The sequence below is a fragment of the Symsagittifera roscoffensis genome, chromosome 10 (genome assembly GCF_963678635.1).
Source record: "Symsagittifera roscoffensis chromosome 10, txSymRosc1.1, whole genome shotgun sequence".
In the NCBI taxonomy this organism is placed as follows: domain Eukaryota; kingdom Metazoa; phylum Xenacoelomorpha; order Acoela; family Convolutidae; genus Symsagittifera; species Symsagittifera roscoffensis.
In genome coordinates this window covers 1,600,226-1,620,758 of record NC_087071.1, presented here as the reverse complement: position 1 = coordinate 1,620,758, position 20,533 = coordinate 1,600,226, and the positions used below count along the sequence as shown (strand labels likewise).

The 20,533-nt window shown below is 35.8% G+C and overlaps 1 protein-coding gene across 1 annotated transcript in view; it reads left to right on the top strand.

Moving 5' to 3' along the window:
* The window catches only part of LOC134855527 (uncharacterized), a 29,510-nt gene extending 11,355 nt beyond the window's left edge, over window positions 1-18,155 (top strand). Inside the window, exons 3-4 of the mRNA XM_063872069.1 lie at window positions 3,642-3,764; window positions 17,981-18,155. Of these exons, the coding sequence (XP_063728139.1) occupies window positions 3,642-3,764; window positions 17,981-18,155 (298 nt within the window). The remainder of the gene's footprint in view (window positions 1-3,641; window positions 3,765-17,980) is intronic.
* Window positions 18,156-20,533: the final 2,378 nt, after the last annotated feature.

Here is a 20,533-nt window from a genome sequence, read left to right as displayed (position 1 = left end):
CTGAGGCAAATCTGAAGTAAGACCATCAGATCCAGGCGCGCTATTTTATTTAATTTTGAAATACGTCCGGAGGTTGTCTCTGAAACTACAGGTTTGATATCTGCAAGCGCACTACTTTGTGAATCAGGTTCCTTGTTTTTATTCAAAGTTCTATGACTTTTAATGCATAAAAAACGCAAACAGTCCCGAAGTCTGGCTTTAATTTTGTCGTTTGTCCCTGATAATGGCAGTTTCGGAGACTCCTCAGACATTCCCTGAGATGTTTCTACCGGTTCTAATGGCTTATTGTGCTCTCTTACTACGTTATAATTCAATTTTTAAAAACTTTGCTCGTTTACATATATCAAATCTTGAAAATTTGAAAAACATGCTTGTAGTGCCTTGTGGTTGCCGTAATGTGTGTATAATGTCTTCAAGTTCGTTACTTCGTCAATTTTCTGGCAAAAAATGTAGTCTAGACGGTGTTGGGATTTTAATTATTGGTCAAATTGGATGGGATACATTTTGTTCCCGACCTTGAAAGTCAAAACATCCAATTGTCTCGAATATGTTGCAAATTATGTTGTATCTTTGAATTCGCCGGTCACTATGTTGTAAGTCGAGATTGTATAATTCAGTACTTGATCGGCTGTGTAAATCATGCCCAACCAAAATCCTTATATCTCTCCGTTGCTCGGCCAATTTGATAGCTAGGCCAGAAAGGAGTGAAAATGTCCTCGCTGAGTGGATTAAAAGAAATAGAGCAGAAAGGCTGCCGGATTCTGATTTTTTCAGAGCTAAAGCCATTTGGCTTTGGTAAAAACTCTCAATTTTCCATTTATTGGGAATTAACAAAACAAGTAAACCTCCTGAATTATTATGGCTGCATGGCTGGTTTAAATGATTCATCTTATTACTGTTCAAAATGGCCTTAGGCTTTGAGCTTAATTTATATAATTTCGATTCTTGTAACTCTATAATGTAGTCATGACGTAATTTTCCCCCAGGTTTTAGCTTATTCAGATCAATCGGGATGCCTAGAAGCTTTAGGTGATCTCCTAGTCCTCTACAATTCAATGTATAAAAGCACGTCTTGTCCAGATTATAAATTTGTCAGAAATAATTTTGCATGCGATTTTGTATAGTTAAACATAGCTGTTTTTCTGATGTTAGTTGCGGTTCTATGACTAAGGACCTGATCGGGTTTTAATCTCACCACCACCAAAATCAATATATCTCCCCGTTGCTTAGCTAGCTTACTAGCTAGGCCAGTAAAGACTGACCAGTCCTTGCTGAGGGGATTGTTATATATAGAGCAGCAAATGCTGCCGGATACTGACTATGTCAGAGTTGAAGTGTTTTGGCTTCGGTAAAATCATTGAATCTTCCAGTTATTGGTCAATAATGAAATCAATTTTTCTAACTTGTAAAGGCTGCAAGTTTGGAATTAATTATACAGTTTATAGTTTATCAAAATGGCGTTTTGCTTTAAGCTGAATACATACAATTTTGATTCTGGAAACGTTATAACGTAGTCACGACGAAGTTTTCTTTCAAACTTTGGCTTGCTGAAATCAATACGGATACAATTCGTTTTGAGATGATCTCTATAACCTCTTAGTCTTACTGAAAACAGGAACGTCTTCACTAAATCATACATTTGTCCTATGTAATTCACATGCAAAGTTACTATTTTCATTTCAGCCGTTATTACGATGTAAATCAAGGTTAAATCTACCGGTAAGTGATGTCCTACATTTCCCAACCGCACGAAACTAATCTCGTCTCTCCGCTGTTCGGTCAAATTACTGGTTAGACCAGCAAGGTCTGATAAGGCCCGCTGAGGAGATTGACAAATACCTTGCAACAAACTTTGCAGAAGTTGAAAATTATAAAGGTCAAAGCAATTTGACTTTTAAAAACCGTGTGAAGTTTCCAACCTATGGTGAAAGAAGTAGTCAATTGTGCTGAACTATGCAAACTGCATATCTGGGTGTTATAATCCAGACATCTTGTAGAGAGAGATTGTTTTTTTTAGAAGTTAGGACGTCTAGCTTTTTAAGCTTTAGACCTAAAATGTAGTGATTATACGATTTTTTCCCATGTTCTGGCTTTCTTATTGGGACAAGGATGCCTAGAGGTTTCAGCATGCCAGTGAAACTTCTGTTATTTAGAAAATTAAAGCACGACATTATGTAAGTTTATATGTTAGAGGTTTTAGGACTGTTTGATAGCTGTTGGTCTCTTTTTTGCAGTTTGGATGGAGTCTGCTTTTCCGCGTCTGGGCTGCTGTGCGGTCTCTGTGACTTCTGGTGGCTGAACTCCCCACTCGTTCTGAGGCTACTGCGCGCCTTCATCACGTGCCAGTCCTTCACATCCATTCGGCTCTCAGAGGTCGGAGTCCCATCAGCAGATTTGTTTGTGGCCACATCAGCTGCCGTCTGTGTGACCTTTGGTGGTTTATGTCTCCTGATTCGGCACCAGGAGTCATCATGTCCTAAGTAAGGCTTCTTCTCTTCCTTGCATAGACTGCAGAAACGTATTGATGGAACATGAGCGTTAAAGGGTAAATCGAGCTTAAAGGGTAAATTGAATGGCCGAGTGTTGACATCGTTGAATGACCACTGCCTCAGGTCGGTTTCGGCGCTCTCGTTGGGGATTCTGATGGTGGCTGAAGCTTTATGATTGAAAAAGCTCCCCTGACCATAACTTCTCCATCCACATGAACTGATGCTGCAGGGCTTCGAGGACTGCCTCTTCGTCGCAAAGCCCGGTCACTTGGTTCATGCTTAGCATGACAGTCTTTGGAATTCCTGTTGGGTCGTATCGCCAGAAGTGGTCATCAGTTGGAAAAATAGTTTTCTCAAGGAGCTGCAGTCCTTTTGCTTCATTGTAGTCAGGTCGTCCTCCGCCTCTTGGAGCGATAACGATCAAAGAGTGTAGTCTTTTTTCTTTTACAGCAGAGGAAGCATTGGAGATAGTAATTTTATCTCGATGATCTGGTTTAAAAGAGGACGAGATGTCAACAATAGACTGTTTGAGGCTGCTTCAAAGGCAGCATTCGATTTGAAATGATCCTTCGTTAATGGAGGAAAGGTAGTCATTTTTAGGAAGGATGTAACTTAAGTATGAGTTTTTGCAATACCCTCTGCAAGAACTTCCGAGAAAGTATCCGATTGACTAGCAGCCATGTCCAAATTAACTTAAGTGAGAAGAGCAATGAAACGGTATCTACAGTTAAATCTCAAAAAAAGAAAAGGAAAGGTAAATCTGATATTATAACGAGCCAATGTTCCACAACAATTAGGCTGAAAATAAATGAGTGTATCCTGGCATATATTCGATCATATGCCACTTACAGTGAATGTGCGGCTGTCATGCCATAGATGGTCATTCAAGACACCCTGTACACGCTCCGATTTGGTCATAAAATACATTGGGCCAAAAAAAGATCCAAAAAAATCAATTTTCAATTTTTTTTTGAAATTTTCAATTTTCAATTTAAGTATTTACGTGAACTTGTTTTACATAGCCCTGTATAGAAGCATAATTTTTTTATTTTTGCGTAAAGGCGAATTCGTTAAGAACACTTCACACTGACTCATACAAAAATATTTTGTCAGCAAAATGTCGTGATTTAAGACTTTTTGTTGTGTGTTTAGACTGAAGAACCACCTGTTGTTCTATTACCAGCAGGATTCCCTCCCCATCCTGGACAAAAATGTGGCAGGGGTCATTGTACTACTCAATGTGTTCATATCCAGGGGCCTCATGACCTCTATTGAGTGAGTACTTAGTTTTGAATTGTATTCAGTAAACCGAATTTTTATTTAGTTACCAGACGAGCCAAGCGAATTACGCAACAATTACATCAATTGAAGAATGTAATGTTTTTACAATTGAGTTTTTCCAGAAAATACGAATTCGTGAAGAATGACTCATTGGACATTTTACCACATTAATTGTTAGAAATTGTTTAAGTACTTATAAAAATTTTTAGTGTGAATTTAAGTTTATTGAGACAATTAATATGATTAAAATTATAATGGATTACTCGTGATCGAATTTATTTATTTTATTTACTTCTCTTATAAAAAAAAATTGAAACGAAACACTATTTTTTTCGCAAGAACCCCATTTAAACAAATTGTCATATTTTACAAATCTCAGTCTTCAATTCATGTGATTACCTAATTGATAATGCGTTTTAGGTTTGATGATGGATTGATTTTAGGACATATCGCCTTATTTCATGGTCAACGTATTGCGGCTTAATTTTTGTTGCTCGCGGAATCTTAGTCCTTTTGAATCATAAATTGATGGTTGAGTTTAAGCGGGCGTTGTTTTTCTCTACCTACATTTTAATCTATAACTGCTTTGGTATTATTACGTCTTTGCTGTACTCCAAGTGGTTTTTGTCTTGGTTTTCACTTTTCAAGGCAAAAAGTTAATACACAATGGAAATTGATAATTTTTCAAAGCGCGTTTTAAACGCAGATGTGAAATTTTAAATGTATTCTTTTAGCTTATAAAAAGCAATAAGTACACATGAGTTTTTAAAAAACCTTAAGTGAAATTGATAAATTTTTGAAGCACCTTTTAAATGCAGACGTGGGTTTTCAAATTTGAGTTCAACTGATGAATTTCTGAAAACATAGTGGTTTGTAATTTCAATACTGAATTCGCTTCATAGAGCCTTTGTTCGATCCTTTTCTTATTCGCACTGTTGGCTGTTGATGATGATGATGAGACTGGGCGTGTGGGTGGGGGTGGTGTTGAATGGGGGTCATTGACCTTCTATGGGGGTTGCCACCGTCTACTTGTCCGACCACTTGCACGTTGTACCTATAGACAGTTTGCAAAAAAAAACCAACACAGATTTGTTGTTAAGCTAATTATTTATTCATATGATTTATAATATATTTAGTTTTGACATTATTAAGAGTGATGAACGTAGTGAAGACTCTTGTATAGGTCTTGCTGTTTTTCTTTGGTATTTATCCTTTTTTGAGTTCAATTAAAATTCATCTGTCTGCTGAAAGTGACGTAAATAGCACTCTCGAAATATGAACATGGAAATGGCGAAAAAACGTGAACTATTTCTAGTTTCGAAAGTGTAATTTAATTTTTAAATTTCCAGTCGAATAAAAACTTTACCTATAGATTCAGTTTTCTCAAGTTGGGTTGATGTTATCAAAAATCGCCAATAATAATTTGTTCTAGAAATTCAAAGAGCTTAAAAGGCATCTATTTTTTTCTTTGAAATTCGAAAGTTGAGATTTTTTCAGCAAAGTCAATGTTTTTTTTTTCCAATTACTTGCTTCATTACTCTTTTCCAACTGCCCGTTGGCTATGTTTTATATGGTAATTGTTCTTTTGGTATCAGTTTTGTGTAATTCTTGCCTTATTTGATAATATTTGTCACTGGCGTTTTTTTTTGGTAAATTGCACCTCGAGGTGAATTGTAATTAATTTCAAAGTTAATTCAAAAATTTTTAAATTATCATATCAAATTTCAAATAAATTTTCGGGCTAGTTAAGCCGAGTTATTCAATGAAACTTGTGAGAGGGAGGCATTTGAATAAACCCATGGTACTATTGAACATTTTCTCATTTTATACAGACCCTAAACTTTTTGAAAATGCACCTCTGCTGAAAACGAAGAAGAATTACGCAAAAAACTCTTAACATGAAGCACCAGATATCATGAGGGAACTGCTAACGGATCGACCTGGATTGCGAAACGATGCTCGTTGTATCGAATTAATTGCGACATTCAACATCTTCAAAATTTCAGAAAAATGCACTCAAAAAGAACAGAAAATTTTAGAAAAAAGGTGACAGTGTCAATAAACAGAAACCGGCGGAAATGTGACAGTGTCTAGACACGTTATTTACCCATGGTACGAGCTTTGTATTCATTATATACGCAAAGGTTCTATATCCGCTGGTGTCAATTCAAGTTGAACGTGAAAAAATTTGATGTCCAGCAACCAAAATTCCTGAAAATCGTTAGTCGTAGGCACCCACCCCTATTCGGTTTCAAAAACAAAACGAACTTGTTCACTTAGCGGTTGCTGCATCTACTAAATATGCTCCATACCTTCAAGCCTTCGGCATACTAATAGTATTGATTGAGCGCTAAACGGTCAGTCGAGCCCATGTAGCAGTAATCAGTGAACAAGAGTGGTTTTCAAAACATACAAGTGATTTTTATCTGTTTCAGCTCTTTCCTTGTATTTAGGCTTAACATGTCAGCAGAAATTATTGTTTTGTTCTTCTTTGTTTAACATAAACCAATCACGAATTTTGTGGGCAAGGCGTTAAAAATCTGAGTAAAAAGTTTTTCTTTCAAAATCGTTTGGCATAGAATTGTTGACAGTATAAACAATAATTGAGGGTGGATTGCCCTAGAAAAAAAACTGCCATTTTTTGACCAGTTCAAACTACTCAAAACGATTTTAAATTCCGGTATGGGTGCAAACGTTTTTTTAGTAATTTGAAACGTCGGGTAGAATCAGGTTATTCTATCTAAAAAAATTCCATATCATTTTTGAAGATTTTGTCAAAATCCGCGCGCTTTCAAAAATTTATGATTCCGGCCTGAAATCATCCGATTATTGGTTGGTTGCTTGCTTTATTGCTCGAATCAATTTTTCTGTTTCTAGCGCAACCGCGTTAGTTAACTTGACAACTTGATATATATTTATTATCTCATTTTTTGTGCGGTTATATAGCGTTATATTTGCATTAGACAGTAGGATGTTCTCTCCGCTTTAAATCAGGGAAATATCCCAACAAGTCAGTTACTGACAGTAAATATTGAAGATTCACTGTTTATTTACCTTACAGCCTGTCCATTGTGCATTTCTACGCCACTTGCATGTACAGCCATAAATTGTCTGCCATCTGCAGTTTCGACCATCTGACCGTGAAACACAACTGCCGCCCCCGCCCCTCCTGCATTCCCACCCCAAGGAGACGACCCTCTAGGATGAGTCACGAGAGACTGACTAGCCCCCCTCTGTGCAGTTGCGGCTGAGTAGCTGGGTGGGGGCTGGCTAGGCAATGATGGTTTCTTTTTGGCTCGTTTCACCTTCATTACACAAAACAGTCGTTTTTTTTTCAAAGTACTTGTTGTTTTTTTTGCATGTCTATGCGAAGTGCAGCTTCGTTTTTTTTGTAAAAATGTTTAATAATGCTGAGTTTGACGGACGATAGGAAATAATCGAATGGTATTACCAGTACACATTAACTTTACATAATATTAAAACATAAATGATGTATAAATACATAATAAGTTTCATATGGAGTTTTATCTATCCATGCCGGATGACAATATGCATGCATTTGAAAAACTAGAAAACCATTGCTTACTTTTTTGTTCGTTTTTACGGTTGCAGTTGGCGTCGGATTTGTGCTGTCGTTGTTTGTTTCGGGACTCGTGGGGTTAACTGCGTCTTGTTGTTGTTGTTGATGTTGTGGTTGGTTTGGTGGATGGGGCTCATCGTGCTCGGGCAAAACTGGATTCTTTGAGAAAAAAAGGAATGAAATGGCAGAAAATATTTGGTGGCAATTGAGTTAATTTTGAGTTAGTTTGTTGAAAAATTAATAAAATTTTAAATCTCAAAATTAATAATTTTTGGTGCCCTTAAAATCAAATTAGTGTTTGTTTGCAGAAAGTGGATTTCGTAAAATAGTTGAAAACTACCCAAAAAATTTTTTTTTAAAACGATTCAGTGATTTTTTCTATTTTTCTACAATTTTCTTGATTCTATGTGCGAATTGACTTTTACCAATTGATTTATTTTTCTAACAGACATAAAAAAGTGAAGACACACAACAAGGGAAAAATAATTTTCAATAATTAAACTTTATTTAAACTCCATTTCCTCGTTAGTTTGGGAGTCTGTTTCTGATTTTGGATTTCCATTTCCAGCTTCGTCTATGTTGGGAGATTCAGGAGTTGGATTGTCCTTTTCTTGTTCTTCATCTTCAGTGGCGAGTTGATTTTTGGTTACTTCCCATGAAAATCAGTGTCTTTTTCTTTATTTCGGTTGTAGAAAATTCAAAATTAAAATGCGACAAATGTTTTTTTTTGTCAAAAAAGCCAAATTGTTGTCTTATTTGTGAAAGAACTTTTAGAGCTTCAAGTAAGTTAGTTGAATTGTTTCAGAATTTTTTTGTCCTTCACATCATCTTCGTGAATAATGGGTAGTATTCGATTTTTTGATACTCATCATTGTAATGGGGAAATAAAGTAACGCCAGCAGGTTTTTCAAAACTCCATCATTTCCTCTTTTGGAAATGAGTGTAGATTTTTTTCATTCCATGTGTGAAATCGCCCTGTTTTAAATTTGATCAGATTTTTTTTGTATTTGGCTGTAAATTGTCAGAGCTAGCCTGTATGAAGGCATCAATGATTGTTTGAAAAGACTTAACAGTGCATTCCGAGGTGAATTGTAATTAATTTCAAAGTTAATTCAAAAATTTTTAAATTATCATATCAAATTTCAAATAAATTTTCGGGCTAGTTAAGCCGAGTTATTCAATGAAACTTGTAAGAGGGAGGCATTTGAATAAACCCATGGTACTATTGAACATTTTCTCATTTTATACAGACCCTAAACTTTTTGAAAATGCACCTCTGCTGAAAACGAAGAAGAATTACGCAAAAAACTCTTAACATGAAGCACCAGATATCATGAGGGAACTGCTAACGGATCGACCTGGATTGCGAAACGATGCTCGTTGTATCGAATTAATTGCGACGTTCAACATCTTCAAAATTTCAGAAAAATGCACTCAAAAAGAACAGAAAATTTTAGAAAAAAGGTGACAGTGTCAATAAACAGAAACCGGCGGAAATGTGACAGTGTCTAGACACGTTATTTACCCATGGTACGAGCTTTGTATTCATTATATACGCAAAGGTTCTATATCCGCTGGTGTCAATTCAAGTTGAACGTGAAAAAATTTGATGTCCAGCAACCAAAATTCCTGAAAATCGTTAGTCGTAGGCACCCACCCCTATTCGGTTTCAAAAACAAAACGAACTTGTTCACTTAGCGGTTGCTGCATCTACTAAATATGCTCCATACCTTCAAGCCTTCGGCATACTAATAGTATTGATTGAGCGCTAAACGGTCAGTCGAGCCCATGTAGCAGTAATCAGTGAACAAGAGTGGTTTTCAAAACATACAAGTGATTTTTATCTGTTTCAGCTCTTTCCTTGTATTTAGGCTTAACATGTCAGCAGAAATTATTGTTTTGTTCTTCTTTGTTTAACATAAACCAATCACGAATTTTGTGGGCAAGGCGTTAAAAATCTGAATAAAAAGTTTTTCTTTCAAAATCGTTTGGCATAGAATTGTTGACAGTATAAACAATAATTGAGGGTGGATTGCCCTAGAAAAAAAAACTGCCATTTTTCGACCAGTTCAAACTACTCAAAACGATTTTAAATTCCGGTATGGGTGCAAACGTTTTTTTAGTAATTTGAAACGTCGGGTAGAATCAGGTTATTCTATCTAAAAAAATTCCATATCATTTTTGAAGATTTTGTCAAAATCCGCGCGCTTTCAAAAATTTATGATTCCGGCCTGAAATCATCCGATTATTGGTTGGTTGCTTGCTTTATTGCTCGAATCAATTTTTCTGTTTCTAGCGCAACCGCGTTAGTTAACTTGACAACTTGATATATATTTATTATCTCATTTTTTGTGCGGTTATATAGCGTTATATTTGCATTAGACAGTAGGATGTTCTCTCCGCTTTAAATCAGGGAAATATCCCAACAAGTCAGTTACTGACAGTAAATATTGAAGATTCACTGTTTATTTACCTTACAGCCTGTCCATTGTGCATTTCTACGCCACTTGCATGTACAGCCATAAATTGTCTGCCATCTGCAGTTTCGACCATCTGACCGTGAAACACAACTGCCGCCCCCGCCCCTCCTGCATTCCCACCCCAAGGAGACGACCCTCTAGGATGAGTCACGAGAGACTGACTAGCCCCCCTCTGTGCAGTTGCGGCTGAGTAGCTGGGTGGGGGCTGGCTAGGCAATGATGGTTTCTTTTTGGCTCGTTTCACCTTCATTACACAAAACAGTCGTTTTTTTTTCAAAGTACTTGTTGTTTTTTTTTGCATGTCTATGCGAAGTGCAGCTTCGTTTTTTTTGTAAAAATGTTTAATAATGCTGAGTTTGACGGACGATAGGAAATAATCGAATGGTATTACCAGTACACATTAACTTTACATAATATTAAAACATAAATGATGTATAAATACATAATAAGTTTCATATGGAGTTTTATCTATCCATGCCGGATGACAATATGCATGCATTTGAAAAACTAGAAAACCATTGCTTACTTTTTTGTTCGTTTTTACGGTTGCAGTTTGCGTCGGATTTGTGCTGTCGTTGTTTGTTTCGGGACTCGTGGGGTTAACTGCGTCTTGTTGTTGTTGTTGATGTTGTGGTTGGTTTGGTGGATGGGGCTCATCGTGCTCGGGCAAAACTGGATTCTTTGAGAAAAAAAGGAATGAAATGGCAGAAAATATTTGGTGGCAATTGAGTTAATTTTGAGTTAGTTTGTTGAAAAATTAATAAAATTTTAAATCTCAAAATTAATAATTTTTGGTGCATTTAAAATCAAATTAGTGTTTGTTTGCAGAAAGTGGATTTCGTAAAATAGTTGAAAACTACCCAAAAAATTTTTTTTAAAACGATTCAGTGATTTTTTCTATTTTTTCTACAATTTTCTTGATTCTATGTGAGAATTGACTTTTACCAATTGATTTATTTTTCTAACAGACATAAAAAAGTGAAGACACACAACGATGGAAAAATAATTTTCAATAATTAAACTTTATTTAAACTCCATTTCCTCGTTAGTTTGGGAGTCTGTTTCTGATTTTGGATTTCCATTTCCAGCTTCGTCTATGTTGGGAGATTCAGGAGTTGGATTGTCCTTTTCTTGTTCTTCATCTTCAGTGGCGAGTTGATTTTTGGTTACTTCCCATGAAAATCAGTGTCTTTTTCTTTATTTCGGTTGTAGAAAATTCAAAATTAAAATGCGACAAATGTTTTTTTTTGTCAAAAAAGCCAAATTGTTGTCTTATTTGTGAAAGAACTTTTAGAGCTTCAAGTAAGTTAGTTGAATTGTTTCAGAATTTTTTTGTCCTTCACATCATCTTCGTGAATAATGGGTAGTATTCGATTTTTTGATACTCATCATTGTAATGGGGAAATAAAGTAACGCCAGCAGGTTTTTCAAAACTCCATCATTTCCTCTTTTGGAAATGAGTGTAGATTTTTTTCATTCCATGTGTGAAATCGCCCTGTTTTAAATTTGATCAGATTTTTTTTTGTATTTGGCTGTAAATTGTCAGAGCTAGCCTGTATGAAGGCATCAATGATTGTTTGAAAAGACTTAACAGTGCATTCCGAGGTGAATTGTAATTAATTTCAAAGTTAATTCAAAAATTTTTAAATTATCATATCAAATTTCAAATAAATTTTCGGGCTAGTTAAGCCGAGTTATTCAATGAAACTTGTAAGAGGGAGGCATTTGAATAAACCCATGGTACTATTGAACATTTTCTCATTTTATACAGACCCTAAACTTTTTGAAAATGCACCTCTGCTGAAAACGAAGAAGAATTACGCAAAAAACTCTTAACATGAAGCACCAGATATCATGAGGGAACTGCTAACGGATCGACCTGGATTGCGAAACGATGCTCGTTGTATCGAATTAATTGCGACGTTCAACATCTTCAAAATTTCAGAAAAATGCACTCAAAAAGAACAGAAAATTTTAGAAAAAAGGTGACAGTGTCAATAAACAGAAACCGGCGGAAATGTGACAGTGTCTAGACACGTTATTTACCCATGGTACGAGCTTTGTATTCATTATATACGCAAAGGTTCTATATCCGCTGGTGTCAATTCAAGTTGAACGTGAAAAAATTTGATGTCCAGCAACCAAAATTCCTGAAAATCGTTAGTCGTAGGCACCCACCCCTATTCGGTTTCAAAAACAAAACGAACTTGTTCACTTAGCGGTTGCTGCATCTACTAAATATGCTCCATACCTTCAAGCCTTCGGCATACTAATAGTATTGATTGAGCGCTAAACGGTCAGTCGAGCCCATGTAGCAGTAATCAGTGAACAAGAGTGGTTTTCAAAACATACAAGTGATTTTTATCTGTTTCAGCTCTTTCCTTGTATTTAGGCTTAACATGTCAGCAGAAATTATTGTTTTGTTCTTCTTTGTTTAACATAAACCAATCACGAATTTTGTGGGCAAGGCGTTAAAAATCTGAATAAAAAGTTTTTCTTTCAAAATCGTTTGGCATAGAATTGTTGACAGTATAAACAATAATTGAGGGTGGATTGCCCTAGAAAAAAAAACTGCCATTTTTCGACCAGTTCAAACTACTCAAAACGATTTTAAATTCCGGTATGGGTGCAAACGTTTTTTTAGTAATTTGAAACGTCGGGTAGAATCAGGTTATTCTATCTAAAAAAATTCCATATCATTTTTGAAGATTTTGTCAAAATCCGCGCGCTTTCAAAAATTTATGATTCCGGCCTGAAATCATCCGATTATTGGTTGGTTGCTTGCTTTATTGCTCGAATCAATTTTTCTGTTTCTAGCGCAACCGCGTTAGTTAACTTGACAACTTGATATATATTTATTATCTCATTTTTTGTGCGGTTATATAGCGTTATATTTGCATTAGACAGTAGGATGTTCTCTCCGCTTTAAATCAGGGAAATATCCCAACAAGTCAGTTACTGACAGTAAATATTGAAGATTCACTGTTTATTTACCTTACAGCCTGTCCATTGTGCATTTCTACGCCACTTGCATGTACAGCCATAAATTGTCTGCCATCTGCAGTTTCGACCATCTGACCGTGAAACACAACTGCCGCCCCCGCCCCTCCTGCATTCCCACCCCAAGGAGACGACCCTCTAGGATGAGTCACGAGAGACTGACTAGCCCCCCTCTGTGCAGTTGCGGCTGAGTAGCTGGGTGGGGGCTGGCTAGGCAATGATGGTTTCTTTTTGGCTCGTTTCACCTTCATTACACAAAACAGTCGTTTTTTTTTCAAAGTACTTGTTGTTTTTTTTTGCATGTCTATGCGAAGTGCAGCTTCGTTTTTTTTGTAAAAATGTTTAATAATGCTGAGTTTGACGGACGATAGGAAATAATCGAATGGTATTACCAGTACACATTAACTTTACATAATATTAAAACATAAATGATGTATAAATACATAATAAGTTTCATATGGAGTTTTATCTATCCATGCCGGATGACAATATGCATGCATTTGAAAAACTAGAAAACCATTGCTTACTTTTTTGTTCGTTTTTACGGTTGCAGTTTGCGTCGGATTTGTGCTGTCGTTGTTTGTTTCGGGACTCGTGGGGTTAACTGCGTCTTGTTGTTGTTGTTGATGTTGTGGTTGGTTTGGTGGATGGGGCTCATCGTGCTCGGGCAAAACTGGATTCTTTGAGAAAAAAAGGAATGAAATGGCAGAAAATATTTGGTGGCAATTGAGTTAATTTTGAGTTAGTTTGTTGAAAAATTAATAAAATTTTAAATCTCAAAATTAATAATTTTTGGTGCCCTTAAAATCAAATTAGTGTTTGTTTGCAGAAAGTGGATTTCGTAAAATAGTTGAAAACTACCCAAAAAATTTTTTTTAAAAACGATTCAGTGATTTTTTCTATTTTTTCTACAATTTTCTTGATTCTATGTGTGAATTGACTTTTACCAATTGATTTATTTTTCTAACAGACATAAAAAAGTGAAGACACACAACAAGGGAAAAATAATTTTCAATAATTAAACTTTATTTAAACTCCATTTCCTCGTTAGTTTGGGAGTCTGTTTCTGATTTTGGATTTCCATTTCCAGCTTCGTCTATGTTGGGAGATTCAGGAGTTGGATTGTCCTTTTCTTGTTCTTCATCTTCAGTGGCGAGTTGATTTTTGGTTACTTCCCATGAAAATCAGTGTCTTTTTCTTTATTTCGGTTGTAAAAAATTCAAAATTAAAATGCGACAAATGTTTTTTTTTGTCAAAAAAAGCCAAATTGTTGTCTTATTTGTGAAAGAACTTTTAGAGCTTCAAGTAAGTTAGTTGAATTGTTTCAGAATTTTTTTGTCCTTCACATCATCTTCGTGAATAATGGGTAGTATTCGATTTTTTGATACTCATCATTGTAATGGGGAAATAAAGTAACGCCAGCAGGTTTTTCAAAACTCATCATTTCCTCTTTTGGAAATGAGTGTAGATTTTTTTCATTCCATGTGTGAAATCGCCCTGTTTTAAATTTGATCAGATTTTTTTTGTATTTGGCTGTAAATTGTCAGAGCTAGCCTGTATGAAGGCATCAATGATTGTTTGAAAAGACTTAACAGTGCATTCCGAGGTGAATTGTAATTAATTTCAAAGTTAATTCAAAAATTTTTAAATTATCATATCAAATTTCAAATAAATTTTCGGGCTAGTTAAGCCGAGTTATTCAATGAAACTTGTAAGAGGGACCATTTTCACTATCTGCAGTAAGTTTGAAGTTAATGGCATGAACTATTTACCAAGCGACAAGGATAACGCAACATAAACGAGTTGCGGTGTTCAAATCTTGGATTTAATGTGTGTTTTTTGAAAATTGGTGAAATTTAAATAGTTTCTTGGATTAAGAGTTTAAGAACTATTATAGCTCCATTCTTCAATATGCATTTTCAACGAACGTCGCCCAGGATATCTGGAATAAGTGATTTTTCCAAAGTTAGTTAATGTGTTGAATTGCTTTGTACGGTTATCCGACTGAATACACGAATTAATCCTACATACTATTTCATGCGTTTGTAAAAACGTCTTTCATTAACTCATTGATAACTGGCAGGTTGAGATCCAGAAAACTGGAAAAAATTTCAACCTGTGTACAGATACTTTCAAATGGGGTTTAACTCTGATTGTTTTCTGTGGTTCAATCTGAATCTTAAGTTTTATTGAGTTTGAACTAAATTTAGACCGCTAATGTCTGTGAAAAAAAAAAAGAATTTTTGAAGGAAAATCTCAGAAGTTGCGTTGAATTTTGTCCTTTTGTGTATCTGCGATCTAGGATAAACTAATATTTGCCTAAATATTATCAGCCATCTCCGATATCATTTATTTTCATTTCTGAAAATGTGATTCTTTTCGAAATTCACATTCTTCATTTTCGAAACTCGTCTAACCCCCCCCCCTTTCCCCAGACTACGAATATCAAGAGTAGGAAAATTATTATTACCAGGCGCTTTGTGTTAAATCAGTTTTTGCCAGTTTAGTGGCTTTGTTAAATTCACTGATTTTGAGTCAAATTAGTGGTGCCAGATTTTGAGCCAAAATTTTGTTGTAAATGAATGGAATGGTATCTCTTTTGCTTCTTGCAGCAGCATGACATAACACAATTTCATTGGTAGTTGGTCTTGTTAGTACATTAGTGGACAAAATAAGGCTAAAACTCAAGTTTTTCTCTCTCTAAGATGCTTGTTTATGGATGATTTTGGATATAGATAAAGAGCAAATGAACAGAGTTGCCCTCTATGAAATTATCAAAATTTAGTATCAAAGAAGGGTCAAATTAATCAAGTTAACATCCTCCTCTTAGATAGACCAAGTTAAAATCTTCCACCCCAGCATTTAATTCGCATTGAATTTGCTAAGCGCTGCATGTAAAATGCTCGATTCTGAGTGGCTGAAAGTTTCTAACTTAGAACCAAGTTAACATCCCCCAAACGGCTATAGGCGTTGGGGGGGGGGGGGGGGATGTTAACTTGATCCTCAAAGAATTACCAGTTTTTTTGGGTTTGAAAATACCAGCTTTCACCAACTGCACCAAGGGTTGCGTCGGTGTGAACTTCTTTCTAGAAAAAGCGGGGGAAAATGTTGTTCATGCGATGTGAAACATTTTAAGCACTATAATTGAATTGTTCAGTGTGACAGACAACTTACTGAACTCAAGTGTTTCTTACAACTTCACCCGGAAAAAACTGCTTAGCTTTTGAAACCAAATTTTGATAATTTCGTAGAGGGCAGCTCTGATCATTTGCTCTTGGTCTATGCAAAGTTTTTGTTCAAACTCTCAGTAAAAGTTGTCCAAAATCATCCTCGAATACATGCATTGTAAAGAGAAAAAACCTGAATTTGCGCTTAGTTTTGTCCACTAGTGTAGAAGGCTCTTTGTTTCAGTAGTTTTTCATATCGTTGCTTCACTTATTGAACTGTCGTAGCATAGCGTCAGTAGAGCATGCATCTAATGCGAAACAATACCTGCTAATTAAAGTACACGAGGCATCACTGAAGAATTAGAGGGTAGTTACTAGCTGTTTAAAAGTTTTATGTAATACATCAAAGTATTAATCTTTGGAAACTGCACTAACTTCTTCCTGAATTGTTTTACGATTCCCTGATTACGTTACCTTGTCCTTATTGCTTTTAAATCTTTTTTATATCTTATCTGCTTTTGTGCACTTCGGCACTCTTGCGTCGAATCCTTGGTGACTTTATGTTCCGATTTTCGAAGAAAACGGAATGTTTATGCTCGGTGTGGTTTTTTATTCAGTCAATTTTCACCGATCGAAATTAAAGATTTCGAGAAATTTTTTTAGATCCCATTGAAAATATCGGATTCCTGAGTTCAAACTTAAAAAGATATTTTACCTCCAATTTTTTTTTGTAAAGTTCTGGGGTTTTGAAAATTGCCAAATTGGCCATTTTTTGGATTAAATTATGTGCGCTTTAATAATCTTGTTCCAAAGTGAATTGAGGCTAGCTAATTGGTCATATTAATTTAGTACGACTAAAAATTTCACTCTTTGATTTTGTCCAAAATTTATAGGTTCTCAATATTTTTTGTTCCCAAAAACTATTCGATATGAATTAAGGGACCGTCGGAACATTCAGGGTTTTGCCCTGATATACGAGCAGTCTTGTTTCCTTTTCTCATCGCCTCAGAGTGTTTCATCCCAACTGCGATAGAAGATAATAATTTCAATAATTGACATGCGAACAGATTCAGCCATGATAATTATATTTGGTCTTCATACTTAGCCTTATAAAACCACTCGTTGCACCATTAAATGGATGCACATGTGAGGTGGAGGCAAAATAAAAACAACCTCTTTAAATTATAGGTTTTACAAAGAAAAAACATGTGTGCAACATGTCTCAGTGCCTTATTTGAAGAACTAGTTCATTCTCAGTGCCATATTTGAAAAACTAGTTCATTCTCAGTGCCATATTTGAAAAACTAGTCTTAATTTGCAAAAATAGTGCAAAATCTTTTCTAGAACAATCAAACAAAACGAATGAAATAATAAAAACTGTACATTAGCTTGAAAATGTTTTCAAATGCATGTTTAGTTCGAGTTTTTCTCATTTGTTTCATAACAGATAAGCAACAGCTTATTTTGCGTCTCGAAGGTTTTTTACATCTCGACACTGCGTGTCTCGAGCTGCTTGTTAATAAAGATGACAGCCCATTAAGACAAGACAACGGGGCGTCAAATGAGCATTAAAACAGTAAATTGATCAAGTCGAATTTAAATTTGTGTTTTTCTCAGAAACACAATTGGAGAGTTTGTGTGCAGTGTCATCTGAAAGTCCCATGAAAAGTGAATGTCGTCTTAGCAGCTGTCCTTTTATTTGCGGGACACCGTTTCTCGATTTGTTCACAAACTTCCGGTCTTTTGCGTTCACGGCCCAAATTATAAAAATGTTAATTGAGCTTCTGTTTTCAATGAAAATGCTGCGAATTCTTTTTGCTGATAATAGTTTCAACCAATCAAATTAGAGCGTCATGATCGAACTTCAAAATGGCAAAAAAAAACTTTTTGGGCCGTATAACAGAAAATAGCCCAAACTTCTCGATGTTAAAGATAACTGATTAATATGAATTTTGAGTTTTATCTTTTTGTTCTGTTTGGTAGCAGTGACTACCCGTTTGTGCTGCGACTGAGCACAGACCAGCAGAGTAAGATGAAAGTCTACGAGTTGAGATCGAAGGACATCAAACAGAGAGACGAGTGGTTCCAGGCCATACAAAGTGTCATCCTCAATCCACCTGTGGGTGGGGGCACAAATCCTCAAGGTGGGGTAAATTGACGGTGAAGGGGGGAAGGGGGTGTGACGTTTAGCATTACGCGCATACATGTCAAAACTGATACTTTTTGAGTTTTCGTTCCGATCGAGCTTTGATTTAAAAAACGTGATAGTCGCATTCGGTCTCATTTTTCAGCTGAATTGATAAGTATGTATGACATGTATATCAAAAGAAAAGTTGAGTTTGTCGCGAAAGATATTTTGGAGAAACGGTACAATCCCAACACCCCAAATAGGTTTAGAGGGGATAAAAAAGATGTTCTAAAAGTCGATTTTTCGGAAGCCAATTATGCATTATTATGGTATGATTATTATCATTATTATGATTATTTTTATGCTTTTTATGAATATTATTATTATTATGATTTAACAGACTAGATGCGCGAGTGTGAAAGTGTTTTTCACAGTTTAGGTCAGTTAAAAGTCTCCATGTGCTTGATACTATCTCTGAGTAGCCGGAGTCAAAGAACCCCCAAGTTATTTTAAAACTGGAGATTTGAGACCACGGCTGTTGAAAAAGTCGACCTCTTGTTCAGTTCTGTTAATAAGTTTAGGAGTTCTTATCTAGAAGTTCGCTTCGGCAAGCTTCCGTTTCGAAATCAGTACTATGAACTGTGTGCGCTGAGCAAGTCTGGTCGCGGCAGATGTCTGTTTGAAAGTCACTTTGTCTTGTATGTTGATATCATAGTTATTTTGAACTAATTTGGAGAGATTCGAAGGTATAAAGTCAGCGCAAGAAAGTTTGCCTTCTTCAGATCTTCCAATTAGTCACGACATCCGTTAATCTAACGTGTTGTTGTCTTCTGTACTCTTTCAGGTCATCGAAATCCTGTAATATTCGGCTGAAAGCAGGGTAATGCATGAACAATTATGGGCAGAACCAGACTCTTTAGATTTGCAGCTAAAATTTGAACGTTATTTTCGGGGAGTTTATCTTTATCATAGCTAGCGCACTTAAACTTTTCGGCATTTTTCGCTCATATGACCAATCTACTAAAGATCTTTATCAATCACGACCCCAAGAATTACATGCTCGGGGACTTGTTTTATAACGTGGGGACGTGTGAACAGCTCATTGGAGCCCTGAATTTCGAGTGTTTGCCTTTTCCCGCAATAAGAGTCACTCTAATTTTTGAAGCAAGGAAATGTTTTTTTTTAGATTTACTGTAAGTTGTTTCAAATGACTTGACTTTGAAATTTTATTATTTCTTATCACTATATCGTTGTCTGTGAGCCAAATTCAGTGGCTCATCCAGCTTTTTTAATTGAAAATTCTTATTAATATCAAAAGAGGATCTCAGCACTGCTGAAGAGAGTTCACTTCGTGATCGTCAGATTATGTATTCGATCCGCTGCCATGGCATTGATAGTGTGAGAAGACGCGCGCTCCTTTGACCTCCAGCTTCGAGTCCAGCACCGCCTGACAGATTTCGGTTGCAATAGTGGTATTACGTGAAAGTTCTAGATGCAACAAAAAGAGCTTGACTCGCACAAAAAGAGCTTGACTCGCACAAAAAGAGCTTCGCTCAACAAATTAACTCAGTCTGGAATGTGGGGAAAAAAACGGACTATGCTCAGTCATGCTGCAAAGACTTTCATAGATCCTCTGCGAATCGCAGAACCGACAGCTAAATCCGAATTCGTTAATCTAAATTGTGAACTATCGGTCTGTACATGATTGGGAAATGCCATTTCGTTGCTAAAGAATTTTGAATATGCAACAGAAATTGACCAAATCAATTGTGATCAAGGTGAAAAGATAGGTACTCATTTAGAAGTATGATCACGCCGTTTTTGATAAGACCCATTCAAAAACCCATTTAAGTATTCTTGAACCACTTCAAGTGGATGAATTTAAAAGACAAATTCTAAACATTGCTTCGTTAGAATTGCCACGTACGTTTTCTTTTAATTGAAACAAGTTATTCACGGGATAAAACTGAGAAATATTTCAAGTTATTACAGAGCGAATCGGTTCGAAAAAAGATAATTTTTCTAAGCAAGGTGTTTTCTACTGTTTCTAGTTAGTTCGTTTTAGAATGAATTGAATCTGAGTAGGCAAAAATTCTGCTAAAAATTTGACCGGAATTCTCTAGACTTGAAATTGAATCGAGTTCATCTTGCCTAAAGATTCGATTTTTTTCTGAAAAAATTTCTAGTTTATTCCAGACTTTAGAATGTTCGAAACATCTAGATTTTTATTGGCCTTCCTTAAACGTTGAGCCTAAATGGTTTTCTTGCTCGTTGCGCTAAACAAAAGTAAGACATTGAACTCATTTAAACATTGCGACCGTGGTGCATTTCGACATTCATTTAATATAAAAGATTATCAAAAACATAGAAACTACCTTTAAAGGCTTTTCTGTCTGACTTAAATTTGA